Genomic DNA, 22267 nt, shown 5'->3' on the forward strand with positions numbered 1-22267 from the left:
ATATCGTATGTGCAAAGAGATCATGGATGTATCCAACCTTTTGATTTATGATGGTAAACTGAGATGTGGTAACAACGCAGTAGCCTCTCGAAAGCTAGTGATTCCTCAATTCAGACAAGGACTTGATGCAATGCACGATGGTATCGTTTGTAAAGGTTTATCTGATTGTTGGCTAGAGCATGTTTTGGATCCAAGGTAAATCGTCATGCATGATTAAGGTGGTCTAAACATCATTATTATAGTCGAAAAGTGGTGTTTGTCGATATGGATGCATTGGATGCTCAAGAAAACAGACCGTTTGGCAGTTTTGTTCAGAATGATACAGAGGCTTTGTTGGTCCAACAAGCAGCTGAGACTCTTTTGAATTGTGGTATTGATCAAGAACAATTGGCCATCATTTCAGTCTATCGATCTCAGTTACGTCTCATATCACACATGTTAAAGACAAGGACAAAGATTGAGATTTCTACCATTGATAAATACCAAGGACGTGATAAAGAATGCGTTATCTTATCACTTGTTCGAAATAATACACAGGGCAATGTAGGTTCACTTTTGTGTTGTATGTCGGCTTATTTTTTTATGGTAGGCTGGCGATCTATTGAGAGATTGGCGCCGACTAAATGTAGCCATCACTCGAGCCAAAAGCAAATTGATCTTGTTTGGCTCTTCTTCTACTTTAAAAGCTTCTGCTCTGTATAGCAGCCTGATAGGATCATTTGAGAAGAAAGGCTGGGTATGTTCTAGAGTACACCATCACTGTACTTACATATGTCAATAGGTTTATACTATACCCCATGGATCTGAATCAATGCACACAATAGTAAAAGAAGAAGAAACCCAGTCGTCCCTAAATAAAAAAACGCACAAGACATTTTCATCTGCAGCTAGAGTACTGAAAGAAAACCGGGTTCTCAGGGAGATTTATCAAGATGCATCCTAAAAGGGACGCTTTACAGTCACAATTTAATATCAATTAACTTTTCGTAATTAGCATTTATTGCCTCCTTGTACACACTCTGCATTATTTTCTTTTTTCTTTTTTTCATTTCTTTCTTTATATGACCACAATAAACCATTACCAATGGCTTTTCCAACAATGCCGTCAAAAAACAAAAGAAGATGTAGTGAAGTCAATTCATGCACTAGATATCATGGAAGCAGAAAAATTAGATCTTTTAGATCTCTTGGATCATATGCTTAAATCATGGGTAAATATCTTTATGTATGTGTATATATTATCTGCAAAGAAAAAGAAATATGCGTCTGTGGATGTTTATACTAACAGAAAATCTATAAAGCATCTTACTATCGAAACAGCTGATTTTCTTCGAGAAAAACCTACATTGTCAACCATGACTGACTATCATTCCATTTGGCCAGATCAAATTGATAAAACATCATATTGGTTTAGGCACTACTTTGTTGGAAAACCCTACATCACTTTGATTGGGCCTGTGATGAACGACACACATGCTATTGTATCTGTTATTAAAGGAGCTACCTACTATCGGATTATTATTCGCACAAAACAAGTAATACGTGCATGTTTATACCTTCTTGCATGTATAATTAAAAAAAACTACTTTCTATAGGATACAAATATGAACCGCATTGCAGAAGACAAAAATGTCAATGATTTCATATTGCAACTTGAATCGTCGGGTCAGTTACATAAACTAGATATGGAACATGAAGCAAAGAGAAGCAGGCCATTGCGTAGCCTTTCGTCAGTCATTATCACTGGTATCATTACACAGCCCATGTCAGATCAATACAATATGACTAGATCTATGCGGGCAGCACTCATGTCACTTTATTCAGACATTGACTTTAAACTTTTTAAAGAATTTTCTGCCGAGGTTACTATTTTATCAGGTCTAGAGAAAGAGCTGTTAAAGTATGATGAAATGGGGGTAAATTCAATACACTCAAGAAGCATTCTTTTGCTTACCTGACATAGATTCCTAAATCATACAAATTTGGTGTCATGACAATTCGCGATGGCCAAGATACAGAAGAACAATGGCTTTCTAATTCAGAAATACCAGAAGGATTGAACAAGCTATTAAATATAATTGGAAAGCCAGTTGAATTGAAAGACTATCAAGGATTTGCTGCTGGGCTAGACACAAAGAGTAAGAAAAAATAAATGCTTCTATAGCTTACTAAATTTCTGTGAAGCTGGAGAATCAGGAGAAATGTCATTTGCTTCTTTATGGCAGGACCATGAAATCATGTATCATGTAGCACCACTTATGCCTTCAAAAACAAGTGATCCTCAGCAAATACATAGGAAAAGATATATAGGAAATGGTAACTACTTTATTCTTTCTGATCATAATGTAAATTATATTTAGATATCGTGTGCATTGTCTTTTTGGAAGGAGAACATCAGAAATTTGATCCAACTTCAATTCGTTCTCAGTTCTTACATGTCTTTATTGTCGTTCAATTAGAACATGTAAATGAAAAAGAATTATGGAGGTAATGGTGTCTTCTTGAATCAAATTTACTGATGGTTTCTTTTCAACAGAGTTGAAGTGCTGTATCACAAAAATGTTTTGAAGTTCTCACCACCTTTGCCTTCTCCTCCTGTGTTTTATGACTGCAAAGACCTTGGCGCTTTCTTGCTGTTAAAACGTAATACAAGTATACTTGACACTGCATGTGCATATCTAATCTCATTACACAGTTATCAATGCTGAAAATGCTGCATTAAAATCGAACAAATTTGCAATACCAAGCAATAAGGCTCGTATTGCGATATTAGACAGTCTGATTGAAACAGGCATTGAAGCAAATCAAGTAGCGAAATCCTTTGGGCGCTTAGGAGAACGAAAACATCATGCAAATGGAGAACGACCAAAATCTGCAGGCATGCCACAACATCATCTTCGTAATCATCATAATTTTAATTCAAACAATATGACGACAATGAATGAATCTTCAGATACTCCTGAACTCCCTCCTTCTCCTGTTCCTTTGCCATCCATTTCAAGATCAAGCGTATTACGAGACTTAAAAAGCTTGACAAGGAGAAAAAGTAGTAATCATGGTCATGAAGAAGGTAAAGTCCCGCTGTGATTAAAAAAAATATTGACTATTTTTTTTATCAAGGCATCAAGAACAAAGCACAAAACTTTGTGAATTGCATGATTGGAAAAAGAAATTCTCGGACGGGTATGCCATTTTGAATCGTTTCACAATTGTGTTACTCAACTCTCGATAGTGTTAATTAACAATCATAATTTTAAGGAGGAGGGTAAACAAAAATAATTGTACAACATATTCTATCATAAAGGCTTGTTTTATTAAAGTGTATAAGAAAAAAAAAAGAGGAAGTTTTACAAATAAATATTTTACAAAAGGCCTACATTGCGTAAATTATCATGTACGACAATATCATTCACAGCGTTCATTACGAATTTGATTTGCTTTGTCTCTGTAGCACATGTCAAGTGAGTGTAGATCTGCTTTGTATCTGCTCTTGTATTTAGAGAGACAAACTTTTGTAAAAGATATTGGCATGCAGCATCGTAGTTGTCACCGCCTTTGTAGTCTGGAAAGAATTGACCAAGTGGGCTTCGAGGAAGCTTCTCTGCAAACAAGTCAATCTTATTTAGAAACAAAATAATGGATGTCTTAATAAACCATCTCGAATTACAGATAGAGTCAAATAGTGTTAGTGATTCTTGTAAACGGTTGACGCTTTCATCTTCAAATAGGACTTGGTCATATTCTGAAATAGCCACTAAAAATACAAGCGCTGTCACGTTTTCGAAGCAGTGAATCCATTTCTTTCGTTCAGATCGTTGACCACCCACATCAAACATACGGTATGTGAGTTGGTCGATAACAAAAGTAGTTTCGGTGATGCCTGTTGATTTGACTCTGGATCGCAGTACATCTTGGTCGCTTGGCATATAGTTGGGTTGTCCAATACGGAGAATAGAGTCAAAGTAGCTAAGTAATGTCAATATGCTATTCATTAATATAACAAAGAAATACTTACTATCTTGCAGAATCATTCAACTGGAACTCATTTGATCTTTGCACACACTCTTGTACACCTGGGTCATCCCAAAGCGAAGCGATTGCTTCGACTAGCTCATGTCCCAAGTAGTCAATCTGAGGAGGTGCTTCTAAAACCAGTCTCTTGTGTCCTTCATTTTCGGGATGATGGAACTGAATGCCCAAATTATCCATGGCTTCCATTGTGACTCGCATTGACTGCATTGTATTGCTAAAGATGACTTCTTTGAAACTTTCTCTTTCTTCTGGAGTATATCCTCCATCGTGAATCAGTTTCATTTGCTTTAAAATGGTAGACTTTCCAGATTCACCAGCACCCAGAAGCAGCATTTTAATTTCTTTTCGCAAATTAACTCTATCTCGCTTGATTTGGGCATCAATTTCTTGATTTCTTTGTTTTTCTTCGACTTGAGAGGTTGATTGACAGCAGCCCATACTTTAAGACGTTGTTTCAAGGATTTTAATATAGAAAAGACAGGTTAAAAAAAAACAAAAAAAAACGGAAAGAAAGGGAAAAGAAAAAAAAAGTTTGACGAACTTGTTCTATATAAAAAGTTAACCCCCTTGATTTATTTTTAAGGAGAACAAACAATGATTAAACAGGTCTCAAGCATGTCATTTAAATGATAGAAACAAGTTTTTTCTCTATAAGGAAAACAAGCATATAACTCTGAAGAGGTAAACCCTAAGAACAAGGATGGTTCTCTTGCTGGTTACACTCGTATGTTTTTTTTCACACAAGATACAGGGCGTTTTCCTTCAGGCACTGACCTTTGTTTTTTGAAAATAGATAAAAGAGAAGGGTTTAGTGTTTGTCTATAGTTGATAAAGTGTCAATAAGAGAATTAAGCTTTTCTTTTAATGTGTGTCAAATAATACTGTAATAATTAGAATAATTGTTAATAACTGCTCGGCACCATACAAATGTTCTTTTTTTTTGTGGCTCGGAGATGATACTTTTTTGAACTTCTCGCATGATAAGAAGCAACACCTTGTGCGACCATCAATCATAATAAAGTTTGTGCGCTTTGTTCTCCTTAAATTGTCTAAAAAGGTCTTTAATGTTCTTGACTGTCGCTCCAGGTATTTGATAATTCTTTTATTTTTTATCTATTTTTTTTCTGTTGTATTAGCTTGCTTCAAAAGACATCTTGGTATTAATTTAAGCTATTACGATTGGTTTCTTCCATTACTTTTTTCCCCTATCATTTGATGATATTTCTTTCTTTCAGGGCATATAGACCATTTCTGTGTCATACACCAACATTATATGCTGTTTCTCCTTAAATTATATAACTAGCTGCTTTCCTAAATACGAGCTCTTTTTCCGTTCGTCTTTCTTTTTTGTAGTTTGCTTAAAGTATATGGGATCGCTATGTTGTAAAGAAGAACCTGTTGACTTGTTGAGCGAAGGTTGAAAATGACCCATTATGCTGATCACTAATTGAAATACAGTTGAGCTTTCGCATTTTATATTGCTAAGATCAGTAGGAAAAGGCGCTTTTGGTAAGGTTCGCGTTGTTCAACACAAAGGCACAAAAAAGTTATATGCACTCAAGTACATCAACAAAGAAAAATGCATTGATATGAATGCTGTAGCCAATATTATTTCAGAACGAAATTTGCTAGAATCGATTGATTACAGCCTCATTGTAAATCTACGTTATGCGTTTCAAGATGATGAAAATCTATTCATGGTATTGGATCTCATGCTAGGTGGTGACTTGCGCTTTCAATTAGATCAAATGGGGACTTTACCAGAGAAATATGTCCAGTTTTATGCTGCTCAGTTAGCATTGTGCTTAAATCATTTGCACAGTCAGCATATTATTCATAGGTGGAGTGATATATGCAATATCTAGTTTTGTTTATTTCTTCGTAGGGATATAAAACCAGACAACATTCTTTTAGATGAGAGAGGGCATGCTCACCTGACAGATTTTAATATAGCAGTTCGATTGACAGAGAAAAGAAAGTTTCTTACTTCTATTGCCGGTAGCTTAGCCTATATATCACCTGAGATACTGAAGAAGCAAGGCTATTCTTACTCTGTCGATTGGTGGTCTTTAGGCATTGTTATTTATGAGCTTTTATACGGCGAGGTAAAACTATATACTATAAGTAGACTCATTTAGACTTATATTTTTTCAACAGAGACCGTTTCGTGCTAAATCAAACGAAGAACTTCAGAAACGGATTATTTCCAGTCCAATCGACTTTCCTAAAGAACCAAAAGTTTCCCCTGAAGCAATCAATTTTGTACAAGGATTGTTAACAAGGGATGTTGAGAAAAGGTTAGGGGTAGGAGATATAGGCTTTAAGCAGTTGAAAACACATCCTTGGCTAAAATACATGTGCTGGGATATTTTGTCATCGAAGGCAATTGGTGCACCATTTGTTCCAGATGTAAGGTCTAAAAACCATAAATGTTCATGATCTTTATGCATTCAATAGGGGAAAAAGTCCAACTTTGATCCAACACACGAATTAGAAGAGGTCTTTTTAGAAGAAAATCCGCTTAAAGTTAGACAAAGACAAACAAAGAAAAAGGCCTCGAGTGACGACATGACAACACTAGTATCTATGGATGAGAGACAGTTGCTCGAGCAAAACTTTCTTTCATACGATTACACAAAATCTGAAGAGAATGAAAAGAGATGCAGAAGAAAGGCAAGTGGTGCCACATCAAGCAACTTACTAAGAGAAAAAATAGAAAGACAATGCAGATGGGAATGGTTCTGGATTAGTGGAAACGTATGCAGATCATGATAATTTGAGAAAATCGCCTAATACGGCTTTTGTTGTATGATGCACAACGAAGCACCTTCTCCCTTTTTTCAATAGACAGTGTGCTTCTATCTCATTGTCGAGTTCAAATAATACTGTTTTACATGTCCGTTTTTGTGCATGTGTGACCTGTTATTATTCATTGCTAAATTCATTTTCACTAAAGCACAGAGGTTTAGAAATAGTTGATTTTACACTTCAAATTCAGACGATGATAGTTTTTTCTGGACGAATCAAAATTAATTTCCAGATGTTTAACTTGCCTATTTTGGACGAAGTAAAAATGGAAATTAGACAGAAAAAGAATTAGCTTTTTGGATGAATGAGAGTTTACATTTAGACATTTATCTGTAAAGGGAAACCAATTGTTAGAAAAAAATATCAAAATGACTGGTTATTGTGGCGTTTTGGGACTTTTAAAATAAAAAGATTGAATTTAGAAATTATAAACAAGAGAAACAAACAGTAAGCTTGATGAATACCTGGAGATCAAACCAACATTGAGCATGACGGTAAGACAAAAAGAAAAGAACCTAAAGCTTTGGCTAATCAACACCACAATGCTTGTAGAGTATACACAAGAGAGGGCTTTTTATAGCTTCTTTGGGAACGATAAATCATGAATTAAACGAACAGCATAAACGGATAAAAGCACCTAATCTATCTGTAGATACAACACAAAGACAACAAAAAAGAAAAGTACAAGTTAGAAGGAGAGGGGAGACACTAGTAAAAAAAAAACACAGCACAAACATATTGTGGATTTGATTAGGATGATCAAGCCTAACCAAACCCTCTTCTTGCCTGCACAAGAGCTGATCAGACTCTCAAACAGACAAGGCTGAAGAAAGCAGACGGCATTGCGAAGATCTGTTGAGTCCTTCAATGGATATCTTGAAACGCTTGAAAGAACCAGAATCAAAGGGAGACAGTCTTGCACCAGTAACACACCATGATGACCAACCTTGGAGACACCTTAGACACCACCATAAGTAGAGTATACCTAGGGATCTTGAGCTTGCTAACCATAACAGGGTAGAACCAGGGAGAGAGTCAGTCTTGGACCAGTAACAGACCTTGATGACCAGCCTTGCAAACACCTAAACAAAAGGACTTTAGTGTATTATACTTTTAACACCATTGGAAGATACTTACTAGATATCCACTGAGCCATGAGAGCCATTCTTGATTGACCTTGAGACTTGCTGAGTAACCTTGGAGACACCTGAGAGAAAGCCTTGTCGATAGAGAAACACCAGTTTCAGCCTAGAAAGTGATACCATGCCTTCTTTTTTCTCTTTGTGTATACAAGTACCCCAAAGTACAAGTATTTGCAGTAGTTTGAACAAGCTTACCAGACTTGAACAAATGCATCTCTTTTCTGAACAAGAGCTAATCACTCTCTTGAACAGAATATCAGGCAACGCTAAACCCAATCTTGAGACAAAAGATGGCTAGTCTTCTGTCTTTGTATGCATGAATGCTACTATAGAAGGCGGACACTACGCATTCTTTTTTCCCTTTGTGTATACAAGTATCCCGGAGTACAAGTATCTATGTATTGAGAATCAGTAAACCCAAAAACCTGATCTCTGCAGCCAATTAGTACGTACGTGTATAAACAATCGCTATTGTCCCCAGCTTTTGGTTACACAGGTCTTAGTACAACGTCATATCTAAACAGCGCCAAAAAAGCAAAACACTGAACAGATACAGCTACACGGCTGGAAGGTAGCACTCTTTTAGCTCCATAGGTTAGCTAGACAAGAGTTTGGTTACCCTGAGCAATATGGTCTTTATTTTGACAACAATGTAAAAATAAAAGACAAGGGTTTGAAAAAGAAAAAATTTTTTCTGGAAATAAAAAAATACCATATTCGAAGTCCGGTGGTTTAGCCAATCAATCTGTTGCCTTGGACACTTTAAGAGATTGGCCACTTTAAGAGATGCATGAACAAATGGCCTTTGTGTTATTTTCTTATTAGATGCATTATAAAGTTGCTTGTTGTACACCAAATGATAGCAAGAAACTTAGGTTTATGCATGCATAGGTAAGCAGATTGAGCCTTCTAACAGGTATAAAGTTGCATATATGGATAGATAGAATCTATAAGAAAAATATAAAGGTGTTAAAAGTGATGAAAAAAAAGACTTGTCTTGTGAAACTCTTCACCAAAGCTCAATCAATAAGGCCAATAGTTGCTTGCTTCTAAACAGCAGTTTTGTTTTGGCTGTAGATAAAAGAGGACAAGGGTTGCTTTGGAATTGATAGAGCGATTATTGATTCGTAGACAATGTTTTCTCACATCAGTGACGACCAAAAGACATGTTTACATGACTAGAAGAGAAAACCAATTCTAACCCATCATGTCTTATAAAAGACTTGTAGTCTTAGCAGCAAAAGCCAAGATTTGCCTGTAGTTCCTCACACAAGCAATATATATATATATATATATATATATTCTAACAGCCCATAATAAGGAAATGCTTTTCTAGCATCAATAAATATACTACAAGAGAAAGTATAGTTTTGTTTATTTTATTTTATTTTACTTTTATCTATAGATTCTCTCAGCTCTTTAACAATCTTCACTTTCAAAGGAAACATGCTTGATAGTAAACAATCGAATCAAAGCAAAGAAGTATGCATCTAACAGCTTTATGACAGGGCTATTTTATGATCCTGCTTATCTTTGATATCGCACTATAGGACATATAGACTTAAGGCTAAACACGCACATACACACACACACACACACGCTTCAGCTACTAGCAAGTATTTGGATAAAGGTTGCAACAGCCTCCACTCGAACACAAGACACACTTACCTATCCCCATACTAGCACTTGTGCACTCGGAGACCAAAGCTTAGAAACTCTCTGTAAATAATCAACAATCCTCACTCTACTGATATTCTGATTTCTGCTCGATAACCTCATCAGCTTGCTCAGATTCACTATATGGCTGTGTTGTGAATATCAAAGCTTCTTCTTCTTCTTCTTCTTTTTGGGTAGTGGCTCCTGATTTGCACCAATACAACCCTCTCCTTTTAGCCTCTGTATCTCTTGTTGTAAGCAGTAGTGGGCTTTCTTGCTTTACCATCAGGACTCATCTTTGATTAGATCTTGTCACGCTGTCTTTAACACACTATAACACCACGCTTCGAGTTTGTGTAGTTGAAGTCTAGTGGCTAGAGTTTCCGCCTTCTTGTTCTTATTCTTATTCTTTCTACCAACTTGATCAGACAGTCATTACAAGTACTAATAAAGAGAAAAAAAAAAAGCAATCTGCAGAGCAGAGAGCAACAATTTGTACGTAAGAAAAAGTAAAGAAGAGCGGGATTTAAAATACCTGATCTCCTTTTTACATGCCATTCATTGTTCATCGTGTCGTAAGCTGCCTTTTCGATCTCAAGACTACCAATTATCGTAGCATACCTTTCTCTTCTATGTCATGCGTAACAAATGGCGCAAAAAAAAAGAGCTCATTTGATATTTGATATATACTAAAATGAATCTCTTTTCAACCAATTACAGTGTGCAACAAACTTTGAATGCAGATCTGAAGACAGTGCTCAAATTAAGTCGACTTTCTTAGCTTAGTAAACTGGCTTTCTTTTCATCAAAAGTATCTAGAGATGGACTTATATGATTCCGGTTGTATCAGACCTACATTGGGGTCATTCTAAGAAATTCTTGATCGAGTTTGTTTTTTCATCTTCACGAACTTCCGTGGATCCCACATCGGTCAAAAAATGAAATTCACCCAAAAGCCAAACCAATGGTAACATTTGATTTCTGGGTTGTTTTGATGATCTGGTTGTCGAGCAATGATCCATCAAAGATTGACATGGTTAAGCTGTGTTTTGAGCGTTTTTGCTCTAAATATCATATAGAATGTGTTGGAGATGAACTTTCAAAAGACATCTTGAGCTATCTGAGTGCTATCTGAGTGCTATCAAAGCATACAAAAGTAAAAGTATAGGTACTTTATAATATGAATGAGGGAGCAAGTGGACATAGGACATACAGGATGGTTATATGTGGAGATTGAAATAGAATGATTCCAGTTCTTCCTCCCACCGCATAAAGACGCAGCTTTATGGCTTTGGTGTAGTGACAAAAGCTGCAGAACTTTGTTTTTTGAGCCTTTCTGTATAAAGAACACGATAAACTTGCTGCTAAAGTAATGAGTAAACAGGCAAAAATGTTCATCTATATCTCCTCAACTCTATGGTATAGTTAGCAAACAAGTACATTCATTGCAAACTAGAGCCTTTGGCACACATTTTGAGTGTCTATGCTTGTTGGCAGCTTCATTTTTTGTCTTGTAGCGTCAATAAGAAGCTCCAAGTAGCTGTCAGCTCGATAATCTTCGTGAGTAGTACCCTTCGGATCAGAGTGATTTTCGGCCATTTAAAGCATTTATATTGAGCATAAACAGGCTCTATGCTACCTTTATATGTCTATGAAAAAAAAACAGGATTTGTATGGATTGTTATCATTTATGTTGTTGAAGCATTTCTCGTCCTGGAGACTTTGTTAAGCAAGTAATCAAAGTGATATTGAATTATTTCTTTGAATAGAATATACTATGGAGAGCACACTTGATCCGCCTAGATCAAAGAAAGAGCATGTTTGCTTATAGAAAAATGTTAAAGTGCTAACGAATGAATGTGGCTCATAATTTTACGGCTCGTTTTTTTCTCTCTTGTACATCGGCGTACATTTACTGCAGCCTTTATTGCTTATTATTATTATTTTTTTTTTTGTATTCCGTTTCGTGTATAAGCAACAGCTGTTAGCTCCTAAGTAGATTGGCCTTGTTTTTATTTCATATTCTCAAAGAAGAAAAAAAACCTCTTTGACATTTCTTTATGCTCCAAAAAAAGACGTAATGATATTTCTGGATCCTAACAGTTTGATCAGTTTACAACAACCAAGAAGCACATTTATAAAAACAGCAGTTGGTCATTATTTCTTATGAATGATTGTGATTCTTGATCTACAAATAAGCAAGCACTGTCTATCTCGTCTTCTTTGCGAATGTATTTATGCCTTTTTGTAGTCAATTGATCATTTGCATAAAAAGTCTGTTTTTATATAAGGCTCTGTCTACTTGATTTACAGTGTCTATTGGTTTACACAAAATAATCTTATAGCAAGAGCATGAGTCTCTAGTCTAAGAATGTACTCAATCCAAATGAAAAAAAGTAGCTCATGAAATACGATTGATGCCCAAAAAAAAAATACTCTTTGTCTCATGTATTGTAGCATTTGGATGTATTCGCGACTGTTTTTCACTGTTTCTGACTGTATGTTATTATTATTCTTGCTATTATTATCGGAAAAAGTGATCACAAAAAAATAAGAAAGGCAACACTTGTTATGATACAATATATATATATATATATTTTATTTTATACATGTATTTATTTCAAAAAATGAATGGCGTCAGTCTTTAGTTTCACTTCATAGAGAAGTTACTCACAGGAGTAGCCACGAGAAGGCAACTGACTGTACTCCTCACTTCCTTTCTTGATACCTTTTCAGGCTTGCGATACACTAGGAAATGCCAGATAGTTATAAGAAACCGTCAATAACTCCCAGCGACTACCCTTCATCCCGCTGCAGACCAACGCCTATATACCCCGTACCTTACTCTCGAGGTAGTAAGATAAGAAAGTAAATCATTGGCTAATAACAGGCCAACAACGATTAGGATCGAACACTGAAAGCCATGGAGAGAGCAACACCAGTAGACAAAACCAAACAAATAGAGAGAAAAACCTAGAGAAAGCAGAAACATCAGCAAACGCGTTTTTGAAATAGATAAGGTACTTGCCAGAAAACGAACCAGAGACAGAGACAACAGAAACAACTACACCAGCTTTCGCCAGTGTAGTGTCTACCGCAACCACACCTACCCCATACCATTGTTAGACTACAGATAACTAGTATATCCTTAATACGTAGCTGCTTAAAACCAAATAGAAAGAACCAAGCAAAGAAAACGGATCAAGTAAAGAGAAAACTTCAGAGAAACAGAGATGTCAGTAGACGCGTTCTTGAAGTAGATAAGGCACAAACCAAAAAGAGAGAGAGACCATAAGAGACCATAAGAGACCAGAGTAGAGAAAGTAAAGAAACAGAAAGAAAAGATAAAGAAATAAAAAAGAGTGCTGCGTGCTTTTTATAAGTAATTTTTTTTCTTTTCCTTTCCTTGACCTTCCTTTCCTTGGTTTTTTGTTTTTTTTTGATAGAAATCATCTCATAGAGAGGACGCCCAATCTTGTGTTACATATAAACTTATTTAGTTGCATAAAACATGCGATGAACACCCTACTTGTCAGTTCTATAAACAGAAAACATTCCCTTTTGCTTATTTTCTTTCTCTTTTGCTATGTGCTCATCCTCTGTGTTTCTATTGAGTAATTCATTATTCTTTGCCCTTGAAGATAAGGGAAGTTTACTTATCATATAAATCAATGCGGAATGTATTTCGTAATAGAGGACTTTGAATTGTAATCATTCCCAGTTTCCTTTTTTTCTTTCCATGAGAAGATCATCCTGAAACAATAACAAACTTTCTTATTCATATGAAAATGTCAATAACCAAAAGAGCAAAGAAAAGTTTAGCTGTTTAAAAAAAAAGAAAGAAAGAAAAAGAAAGAAAGAAAGCTATTTTACACACAAACTGAAAGTATTGATTACTGGTGCCTAAAGATGAACTAACTATCGTCTTTTTTTTATTATTATTATTTTATTTTATTTTATTTTTTCTATCTTGAGCACAAAAAGTATTTCCGTTGATCCGTGCATTATGCATACGCTTACCACATTTTAAATCCGTAGGACAGTGGCTTACTTTTCCCTGAAAATAGACCCTGAAAAATTCATCGATTTTTTTTTTTTTTTTTTGCTCACTATAAAACTCATACTGATTGCTTTTTCTCTTTCTAAGTGAATAGACTATAAATTAGTTCTATACGTTATCTTTAGCTATCAGTTTAGTGATGAAGAAAAGATGACATGATGTAAACATATGTTTTATTTCGGTGACACAAACAAGCACAAAGCAGACACTACACTTCTTTCGAGTCTAAAAACCAAAATAAACGATACAAGTAAAAAAGAGTAATTGCCTTTAATACATGTATATATATACCATGATACATTGCAAAAAGCATATAAAAGCATATAAAACAGTATGTTTTTGCATACATGTGAGTAAATCGATCCTTCAAAGTTACATAAGCCAACAAAGTTGTTAATAACATCGAAAGTTATTCAAAATACAAAAGAAAAAACGTGGAAGCACTTGCTTTGTCTTTATAGAAATCAAATGTCCTCGTCCTAGTTCCTGGAAACAAATACTCACAGTATTTGGCTAAAGTATCAGTTTCTTTTTTATCTTTTTATTCAATAAAGTATATATACTAGTATTTAAAATAATTGATAACGCGTCTTTTCTTTTTCTTTTTTCTCTGTCCTTCACTTGTTGCATGTTACAAAAAAAACAGGCTTATTGACTATCATTAAATCAGCAGCCCTAATTTCTGTAGGCAATCATTGCTGCAACACTTTTTATTGATCATAAGCAAGTATTTGCCACAAAAAGAGACAATAATCCTCATTTTTTTTTTTGGCTTAGAGGCTGTCTGTGTATAACTCTTTTTAATCGTGTACTAACAGTTCTGTTGAGAGATTGTATGCAGAAGCAGGATCAAAAGAGAAAAGCTGTTAGATCTCGGCTCCTGAATGAAGACACTTATAACAGACGTTCTCTAAGCAATCTGGGTGGTTTTTCTATGCGTGGAATTTTCTCTCAATCTGCTTTCGTAAAATTCGATTTTTTTTTCTTATACATCAACCAAAGAAATAGCCCAAAAGACATGTATCAACATAAATAAATGCTTAGAATCAGGTGTATAAGTGCAAGTGAATGATATAGGCTTCTCTCAAGACAACTTGCCATTGATTTCATAAAATCATGCTAATGGTATTGTGTTTTTTAGGCTGGAGGTATCTTTCACTATAAAGTGGGTAATTGAACTTAGAGTTGTGAACATGTAATTATATGTGAAAATATGTACCATATTTTACTTTTGCACTAAAGATCGCCCTTCATACATCACACGTCATAAAGTTGAAGTGCATTTCCTCAAAATTTTGACATCTTTCACAAGCAAGCATTCTCTTTTTTTTGCCTTTTTTTTTATCCCTCTAGATCGAGTGTCTTTTTAATAAGACATTTTATGTGAATAAGCATTTTGGTAACGCATTGCTTAATTATGTATCAGAAACAACTAGACAGAAAATTGCTTCAACAGTGTAAAAAAGAACAACTGTTTGTGCAAATCTTCTTCTTTTTCCTCGGCATATAAAGGTAGTATAAAGCCTGTTTAGGCACAAATAAACACTCTAAATATTTCAAATCTATGTTTACTAACATCCATGGTACCTTTGGAGTTGATTTGGACAAAAAAAGGCAACTTGTAAAATTTGACCAAAATGTTTTTTTTTTGTAAGGGAGACTTGCTCCAATTTTATTTAAAGTCCTTTGGACGTCAAAAGAGTGGAAGAAAAGACTGTGGTATTATAAGTACTAGACTAAGGAAAGGGAAATGAGCCTGTGGTAGAAGAAATTGAGAAAAGAATAAGAGTTTAAGAGAGCTTGATAGATACTTGAAATGAAGAGAACATCATGAGTAGTGAGAGAGGAACTGGAAAGGAAAGGGGAGGAGAGAATTTATGGTTCATAATCAAGGCGGGATTGATCATGCAGCTTATTTGCTAAGCAGGAAACCGTCTTGGTTATAGTTTTGGAAAGGAATGGGTTTTCAGAAAAAAACAGATTGCCAGTGAGTTTGCCAGAGGGCTAGAGCAGTGCATGCAAAGATTTGGAAGGTACTTAAGAAAGGAAAATGGAGGAGAGAAACACGAGGGATAACAACCCGAAGGAGGAGGACTTGACGTAGGAGATTGACCATTTTGACTAAAATGACCGTTCAACCAAAGGGTATATACTCATGAAAAAAAGCTAGTTTGGCGACCTTCAATCTTCTTTTAGACGTTACAGGGCGAAAAATATAGATATTGTCAGTTTTAAAGACTCAAAATGTGTGTCAGAGGCTCTAGTTTTGGGCGAACGTTTTTGTTTAACAGTTGTACTATGAAAATGATATGATAGAAATGAAAAACCTTGTAGACATTTTTGCCTATTTACTTAATACTTCAGAGGTAGAACTACTGCGCTTCTTGTACTAGCAAGCTCAGAAAGCAAAGATCTATAACTTTCATCGCTATACCTAAGCCCAATAACTGCGCTTTTATACAGTTCTCAGCAAATCTTCAATTCTGGACACTCATGAAGGATCCGAGTTGCTCGCATTTTCAGTCGCCGATAGCCAATCATTTTGGATGTGGTTTAATGCTATTCAAAATTGCTTGAAAAGTGCCACGAAACCATTTAGTATAAGAAATTTAGTATATATACTAAGAAAAAACAAGTTTAGAAGGTTAGAAGAAAGCTATTTAAGCTCATAAAGCCATGCGAAATACACTGTGTGTATCGGGTTAATCCATTATTTCTGGTCCAGTAAGATGTCGCTGTATAATATAATATGGTATGCGTAGTACTAATGTACAGAAAAATAAATAGCAGAAAATCCTATCAGACAAGGTTTTTGTTTAGTAGACTATTGCATATCTAGACTTCTGATAAATTATCAAAATTACTGAGAAAGAAATGCATGCATTTAAAAGTGATTTTTTCTTGCAGATACATATATCAAAAGTAAATTGGAAATATTTGATCTCAATGTGACACTGTACACTTACCATCAAAGAGTAGCATTTCGCAATCCCATTAATCATAGCCTATATAAACTTGGCCAATGCTCCTTTTAGAGATTATAAAAGTTGTCAAGATGAAAGCCAAACGTAAGTTAGAGCAAAATTACCACAGACAGGACTCTAGAGCATGGTAACACGAACTACTTATTACAACGGATCTCCAATTGGTTGCCAAACAGGAGGGAAAAAAAAAGAAAGTTTGATATTCTTTTTCAGGTTCATTTTCTTTTCTTTTTTAGTGCATGTACTATTTCACTCAAGCAGAAATATATAAATAAATTTTTATTGTATAGTGCTAAACAAAGAAAGAGATGACCAGTTTAAGAGATTCACGTTCTCCAGCTGTTCCTTCCCGTTCTCCATTTCGAATAAGAGATTCACAGCTGTCAAGGACACAACGAGATACTATGGGTAAGGCACAACATAGTAATGTAAAATGTTCTCTAATTCTCGGATTTAGGCCGTTGGAGTTTTTCTTCAGAGCTAGGTAGCTTGTGGAATATGATGAAACCTATAGAGACATATCATCAAGATACATTTGCAACTCAAAACGAAAGCATGTTTTCTTCTAGCAGTCTCTTGACTCAATTACTGGTTTCTCAAGCTATTCTTGACTCAAACGATTATCAAATACTCTCTTTCGACAAGCTGGAGATGCTAAAAAAGGTAAATAGTACTTTTTTTCTGTAATTGATTTTAATTAGTCAATAGGAACTAAATGAAATAAATGATTCTATCCTGCATAACACGAAAAGCCTAGAACTCGAAAACCGGATTAGAAACATTTCCAAGTCACTCGAAAACGTTAACTTGAAGAACAGCCGGCATTCTGTCTTGTATCTGCAAAACCAGCGTCAAAATAATGAGAACAAAATCAAACAGATGTCAACGTTACTCGAGAATTTAAAAGAAAGACAAGTCGAAATAAAGAAGGCGCTACTACAACACACTGCAGCTACTTTAAACAAAGGCATTCAGAGTATTGAACTCACAACAATTCAACAGCGATTGAATCAGCCGCAGGATAATAGGCTGACTTTACTTCAAAGTGAACTAGATTTGATTGCAAAAAAAGTCGACCATATTTGTGTACACAAATTTAATATGAACATATCCTCAAGTACAGTTGAAAAATTGTTACAACTGGAGAAGCAATTACAGATAAACCAAGGAGATCAAAACCAGCTCACACATGTCAATCATCTCGGTAGTTCAAAAAAGTAAGCCAAGAGTATAACCCACTTTATACTAACACAGATCTTCATAGCCATCTAAACCAACAAGAACTATACAAGATACAACAATTGTTAGCGATCGAACAACAAAAAGATTCTTATTATTCCAAAATGGTTGATATAGAGTTACTGACAACAAAACTACTGTCCCAAACTACCTTTTTTTCTCAACGCCAAAAAGCACTTCAAATGGAAACACTGGTCTTTAAAACAGAATCTATTGAACTGCAAATATGGCACAAAAAGCGAGAGAGAGATCAAGCATACCAAAACAAGCCAGCTCAAACTCATCCTGGCTCATTGCAGTCTCAATACCAAGGCCAACTAGAGCAACAAGCAAAGAAATACGAAACTGAATTGAATCAACAAGCCATTCTGATACAAAGACAGACACGCATGTGCGATCAGCTTCAAACTGATTGTCATCGATTAGAGAGCCAAAAGGCCAATCTTGATAAACTTATTCAAGACAAGTCGAAAATTCTGGATGAGAAGGACAATAAAATCACTCGGTTAAACTACGAGATACGAGCACAAAAACAAATAGCTCAAGGTGCTGATCGTTATGATCCACGGTTTTATGAACAAGAAAAAAGGCGATTAAATCAGAATTTCCAAGAAAGAGAATCGCGATGGACAGCGCATACGCACCAAATGGAAGATAAATTTGATGAATTGTTAGAAGGCTTTGATAGAATGACAAATGCTGCTATGGAATTCGATACAGATCGTATGCGATATGATCGTAAAATAGACGAGTTGAACAAGCATGTTTCTCATCTCGAAATAGAACTGATTGAAGAGAAAATAAAAAGGATAGGGTTTAGTCACGGTGAGCCTCCAACAACTCAATTACTTCGTAAAGAATTTCGACAGTTAGTAGCAGATATCAAGAAAGCACATCAGATTCGCATGGAGCAAGAAGCAGAAGAAATTAGAAGACTACAGATTCAGCTTGAAGAAATGCATAATACCAACCATACGAATGCTGCCTACAAATACCAACAGAGCATGGCTACTCAAACTGACTAAAAAAAACAATACCCCATCTAATTTATTTAATGCATACACTTTATTGGAAAAAAAATTATTTGCTTTTTCATACTCCATTCTTCTTACTCTTTTTTATACCATAAGGAGTCCATACAAACAAATGAAGACTTTTAAAAAGATGTTTGATACGAAACAGAAAAAGGAAAAACACTATAAATGTATAAATATGACAGCAGTAAAAAAAAAGGGGAAAGTTTTCTTATTTGTAAGGATAAACATTAGACTTTTTTGTGTGACTATAAAGCAAAAAAAAAAAAAAAAAAAAAAAAAAGATTGCTTGTTCTTATGTAGAATTCAACTCAAGAAGCATCATGCAACCATTTATTGTTCTATACAAGGCACTAAAAGATACATTTTAAAGTTCAAACTACAAAGGAGAACGGAATAAATCCTTTTTTTGATTGTATTTCATTATAGCAATATAAGGAGAAAACAAAAAAACAAAAAACTACAAAGAAATACACTTTTTTTATTATCTAGCTCAGACTATATAAAGCGATAAAGTTTCTCTAGATGTTATTGCCTTTTAATTCGCCTCTCCTTCAAAATGTATCATAAATGGATTGCTCTTTATGCAATCACTCAACTTGTTGGTGTCAACAGTTTTCCTATAGATACTAAACCAAGTACATCTCTTGAAGCTCGTACTGTTACCTTTACTTCAAGTATTATTTTAGCTGTTTCATCACCTGCATTTTTCCCCAAGTTTGCTCATCATGGCTCAAAACCATTGAACCCAGTTCCTACAGGTCCTATTAAAATCATTTCTACGTTAAAGAAAGAGAATTATCCTCAAGCTTGGACAGCTCCTGATGTAAATCATCCAGAAGTACAAGCAGCCATCAAAGCCATTGACTGGACTTATGTACCTAACCTAGACCCTCAAGTGGAAGGCGGACCTAATTATGATAATTCTAAAGATGTAGCTTGTTGGTGGACAAACACACAATGTACAAAGCCAAAAGTGAATTACTTGCCCGAAGATGTGAGAGCCTGTGCTAGTGTAGGCGATTTTGGTCTGGTAAGAAAAAAAAATACTGTTTTGATTTACTCAATCAATAGACATATGATGATGGACCATTACCTCCTCAATCTGTCAATGATCCTTGGGCTGAACCTCGCTTGTATAACTTCCTTGCCGGTATAAAACAAAGAGCTACTTTGTTTTGTAAGTGAATTTGTGCTGTATATTATCATAGACTAACGTTTTCTATTAGACGTAGGATCTAACGTTGTGGCCTATCCAGATGCAGCTGTACGTGCATTACAGTCAGGACATACGCTCTGTGCACATACGTGGTCTCATCCTCATATGACAACCCTTCATAATCATGATATTGTGGCTCAATTGTACTGGAGTATGCGAGCCATCAAAGAAGCAGCTGGTGTCACTACACGTTGCTGGAGAGCGCCTTATGGTGATGTAGATGATCGCGTACGTGCTATTGCTCATCAAATGGGTCTCTATACAATTGTTTGGAACAGTGATTCGTTTGATTGGGGATTACCATCAGCAGCCAATGGATTTTCAGGCACACTCACACAAGAGACTATAGATGGTTACTTTCAAAACTGGATAGCTATGCGCGAAAACAAGACTGATACTGAAGGCCGTATTGTATTGGAGCATGAGAACAGTAACATGACCATCTTAACAAGTGAGAAATGGCTAGTAAATCTAAGAGAAGCTTTTCATGTAAAGACTGTACATGAATGTGAGCCTAGTCTTCCTGGTCCTTATTGGGAGTCTTGATTCTGTGTATAGTTTAAGTAAATGTTGTATTGATAACCTGAAACCCATTTTGGAATAGTTTGTAAATGAAAAAATTTATTTGACGTGTCTCTACAATAGAAAATGGCTCATACAACATGGAGTGTAGCGAAATATGTGTCTAAAGACTTCTCCCCTTCCGCTAAGGGGGATAAACTTTGTCAATGATTGTAAATACACATATTTAATAGCAAACACTTTAAAAATTGCATATTTTTACATATATCAAAAAGAAAGGGATAGTTTTGTGTCTTGTTCCTTCAAGGAGAAGGAAATCCATATAAAATCAAAAGCAACAGACAAAGGGCCTCATTGACACCATTCTTTTCTCTCTCTTTTTTTTTTACAAGATGCTTAAGAACTTCGTCTTGATTTGTGCCGTGATTCTTCATACAACACATGGTTTTCCTACGAAAACAAAATATCATAAGAGCCCAACTGTACAAGGTATCCTTCCTGTCTCTTCGCCTGCTTTTCTCCCTCCATTTCCTCTGCATGGTGTTGCCCCAGCTAGTTTCAATACAGCCAACTATCCTGAACCATGGCGAGTTCCCGATACACAACATCCTGAAGTCCAAGCTGCTATTCGAGCCATTGACTGGGACTATGTACCTCGCTTTGAACCACAACATGTTGATAGTGCTCAATATGACTCTATGACAGACGAAGCTTGTTGGTGGTCATTTACTCAATGTACTAGACCTAAAGTAAGTTACTTGCCAGACGATGTAAAGACATGTCCACAACCTGGTGATTTTGGCTTGGTAAGAACGAATAGAGGAAACGAATTGCATGACTCAAGTAAGCTTAGAGTTTTGATGATGGGCCTTTATTGCCCACACATTCTCAAGAGACTCGTTTATACGACTTCCTTGCGAGTGAAAGACAAACAGCCACTTTATTCTGTAAGTCATAGTATTGACATGTCATGTGTGTTCATTGTATGGAGTAGATATTGGCTCTAATATCATATCGTTTCCTGGTGCTGTGCTTCCTGCTTTGCAGTCGGGCCATACTCTATGTGCGCATACTTGGTCTCATCCACACATGACGTCGCTGAGTAATGAAGAAGTTGTAGCTGAATTGTATTGGACTATGCGTGCAATCAAAGAAGCGGCTGGAGTCACTACGCGTTGTTGGCGTCCAAGTTATGGTGATGTGGATGATCGTGTTCGTGCCATTGCTCATCAACTTGGATTACATACAATCGTTTGGGATAGCGACTCATTCGATTGGGGAGTGCCGTCTGCTAGCAACAACTTTGGAGGTACAACTACTCAAGAGGATGTGGATGGCTATTTCGAGAGTTGGATTGAAGCAAGAAAACAAGGTGGAGAAGCACATGGTCGTATTGCGTTGCAACATGAAAATAGTGACCAAACCATTGCTATAGCCATGAAATGGTTAAATAGGTTAAAAGGAGTCTTTCGAGTTCAAAAGATTCATGATTGTGAGCCTCGATTACCTAGTCCTTACTGGGAGGCATAAAAATAAAGCATGCATGTTGAACCAAAGACGTGTGACTGTCC

The 22267-nt window shown here is 35.8% G+C and overlaps 8 protein-coding genes across 8 annotated transcripts; 6 read left to right on the top strand and 2 right to left on the bottom strand.

The window, feature by feature from the left end:
* Window positions 1–7: 7 nt before the first annotated feature.
* Window positions 8–664, top strand: B0P05DRAFT_440513 (AAA domain-containing protein; the record flags this gene model as incomplete). The annotated part of the gene is made up of 3 exons (XM_051573750.1): window positions 8–195; window positions 243–543; window positions 590–664. Coding segments are annotated over 3 exons (564 nt in total), but the record flags the coding sequence as incomplete, so codon positions are not given.
* A 361-nt stretch (window positions 665–1025) lies between these two features.
* B0P05DRAFT_533312 (uncharacterized protein) lies at window positions 1026–3303 on the top strand. Its single transcript, XM_051577193.1, has 9 exons — window positions 1026–1225; window positions 1302–1535; window positions 1596–1916; window positions 1964–2138; window positions 2185–2316; window positions 2361–2487; window positions 2537–2643; window positions 2696–3070; window positions 3121–3303. The coding sequence occupies exons 1-9, from the start codon at window positions 1208–1210 to the stop codon at window positions 3195–3197; spliced, it is 1566 nt and encodes a 521-aa protein (XP_051437128.1). The 5' UTR covers window positions 1026–1207; the 3' UTR covers window positions 3198–3303.
* Window positions 3304–4885, bottom strand: B0P05DRAFT_533328 (G-alpha protein). The gene is made up of 2 exons (XM_051577194.1): window positions 4016–4885; window positions 3304–3966 (listed from the first exon to the last, which is right to left on the bottom strand). The coding sequence occupies exons 1-2, from the start codon at window positions 4468–4470 to the stop codon at window positions 3363–3365; spliced, it is 1059 nt and encodes a 352-aa protein (XP_051437129.1). The 5' UTR covers window positions 4471–4885; the 3' UTR covers window positions 3304–3362.
* A 216-nt stretch (window positions 4886–5101) lies between these two features.
* On the top strand, window positions 5102–7109 carry B0P05DRAFT_533334 (kinase-like domain-containing protein). The gene is made up of 5 exons (XM_051577195.1): window positions 5102–5448; window positions 5491–5872; window positions 5918–6137; window positions 6190–6441; window positions 6490–7109. The coding sequence occupies exons 1-5, from the start codon at window positions 5400–5402 to the stop codon at window positions 6802–6804; spliced, it is 1218 nt and encodes a 405-aa protein (XP_051437130.1). The 5' UTR covers window positions 5102–5399; the 3' UTR covers window positions 6805–7109.
* Window positions 7110–12370: 5261 nt separating this feature from the next.
* Window positions 12371–12776, bottom strand: B0P05DRAFT_533352 (uncharacterized protein; the record flags this gene model as incomplete). Its single annotated transcript, XM_051577196.1, has 3 exons — window positions 12756–12776; window positions 12484–12702; window positions 12371–12463 (listed from the first exon to the last, which is right to left on the bottom strand). The coding sequence occupies exons 1-3, from the start codon at window positions 12756–12758 to the stop codon at window positions 12371–12373; spliced, it is 315 nt and encodes a 104-aa protein (XP_051437131.1). The 5' UTR covers window positions 12759–12776.
* A 5534-nt stretch (window positions 12777–18310) lies between these two features.
* B0P05DRAFT_465765 (uncharacterized protein) lies at window positions 18311–18946 on the top strand (the record flags this gene model as incomplete). The annotated part of the gene is made up of 2 exons (XM_051574286.1): window positions 18311–18476; window positions 18534–18946. The coding sequence occupies 2 exons, from the start codon at window positions 18311–18313 to the stop codon at window positions 18944–18946; spliced, it is 579 nt and encodes a 192-aa protein (XP_051437132.1).
* Window positions 18947–19514: 568 nt separating this feature from the next.
* Window positions 19515–20720, top strand: B0P05DRAFT_585230 (uncharacterized protein; the record flags this gene model as incomplete). The annotated part of the gene is made up of 3 exons (XM_051582422.1): window positions 19515–19988; window positions 20030–20135; window positions 20185–20720. The coding sequence occupies 3 exons, from the start codon at window positions 19515–19517 to the stop codon at window positions 20718–20720; spliced, it is 1116 nt and encodes a 371-aa protein (XP_051437133.1).
* Window positions 20721–21061: 341 nt separating this feature from the next.
* B0P05DRAFT_533359 (uncharacterized protein) lies at window positions 21062–22258 on the top strand. Its single transcript, XM_051577197.1, has 3 exons — window positions 21062–21502; window positions 21550–21643; window positions 21691–22258. The coding sequence occupies exons 1-3, from the start codon at window positions 21089–21091 to the stop codon at window positions 22224–22226; spliced, it is 1044 nt and encodes a 347-aa protein (XP_051437134.1). The 5' UTR covers window positions 21062–21088; the 3' UTR covers window positions 22227–22258.
* The last annotated feature ends 9 nt before the right edge of the window (window positions 22259–22267 follow it).

Source organism: Gilbertella persicaria, assembly GCF_025201335.1.
Source record: "Gilbertella persicaria strain CBS 190.32 chromosome Unknown B0P05scaffold_10, whole genome shotgun sequence".
Classification (NCBI taxonomy): domain Eukaryota; kingdom Fungi; phylum Mucoromycota; class Mucoromycetes; order Mucorales; family Choanephoraceae; genus Gilbertella; species Gilbertella persicaria.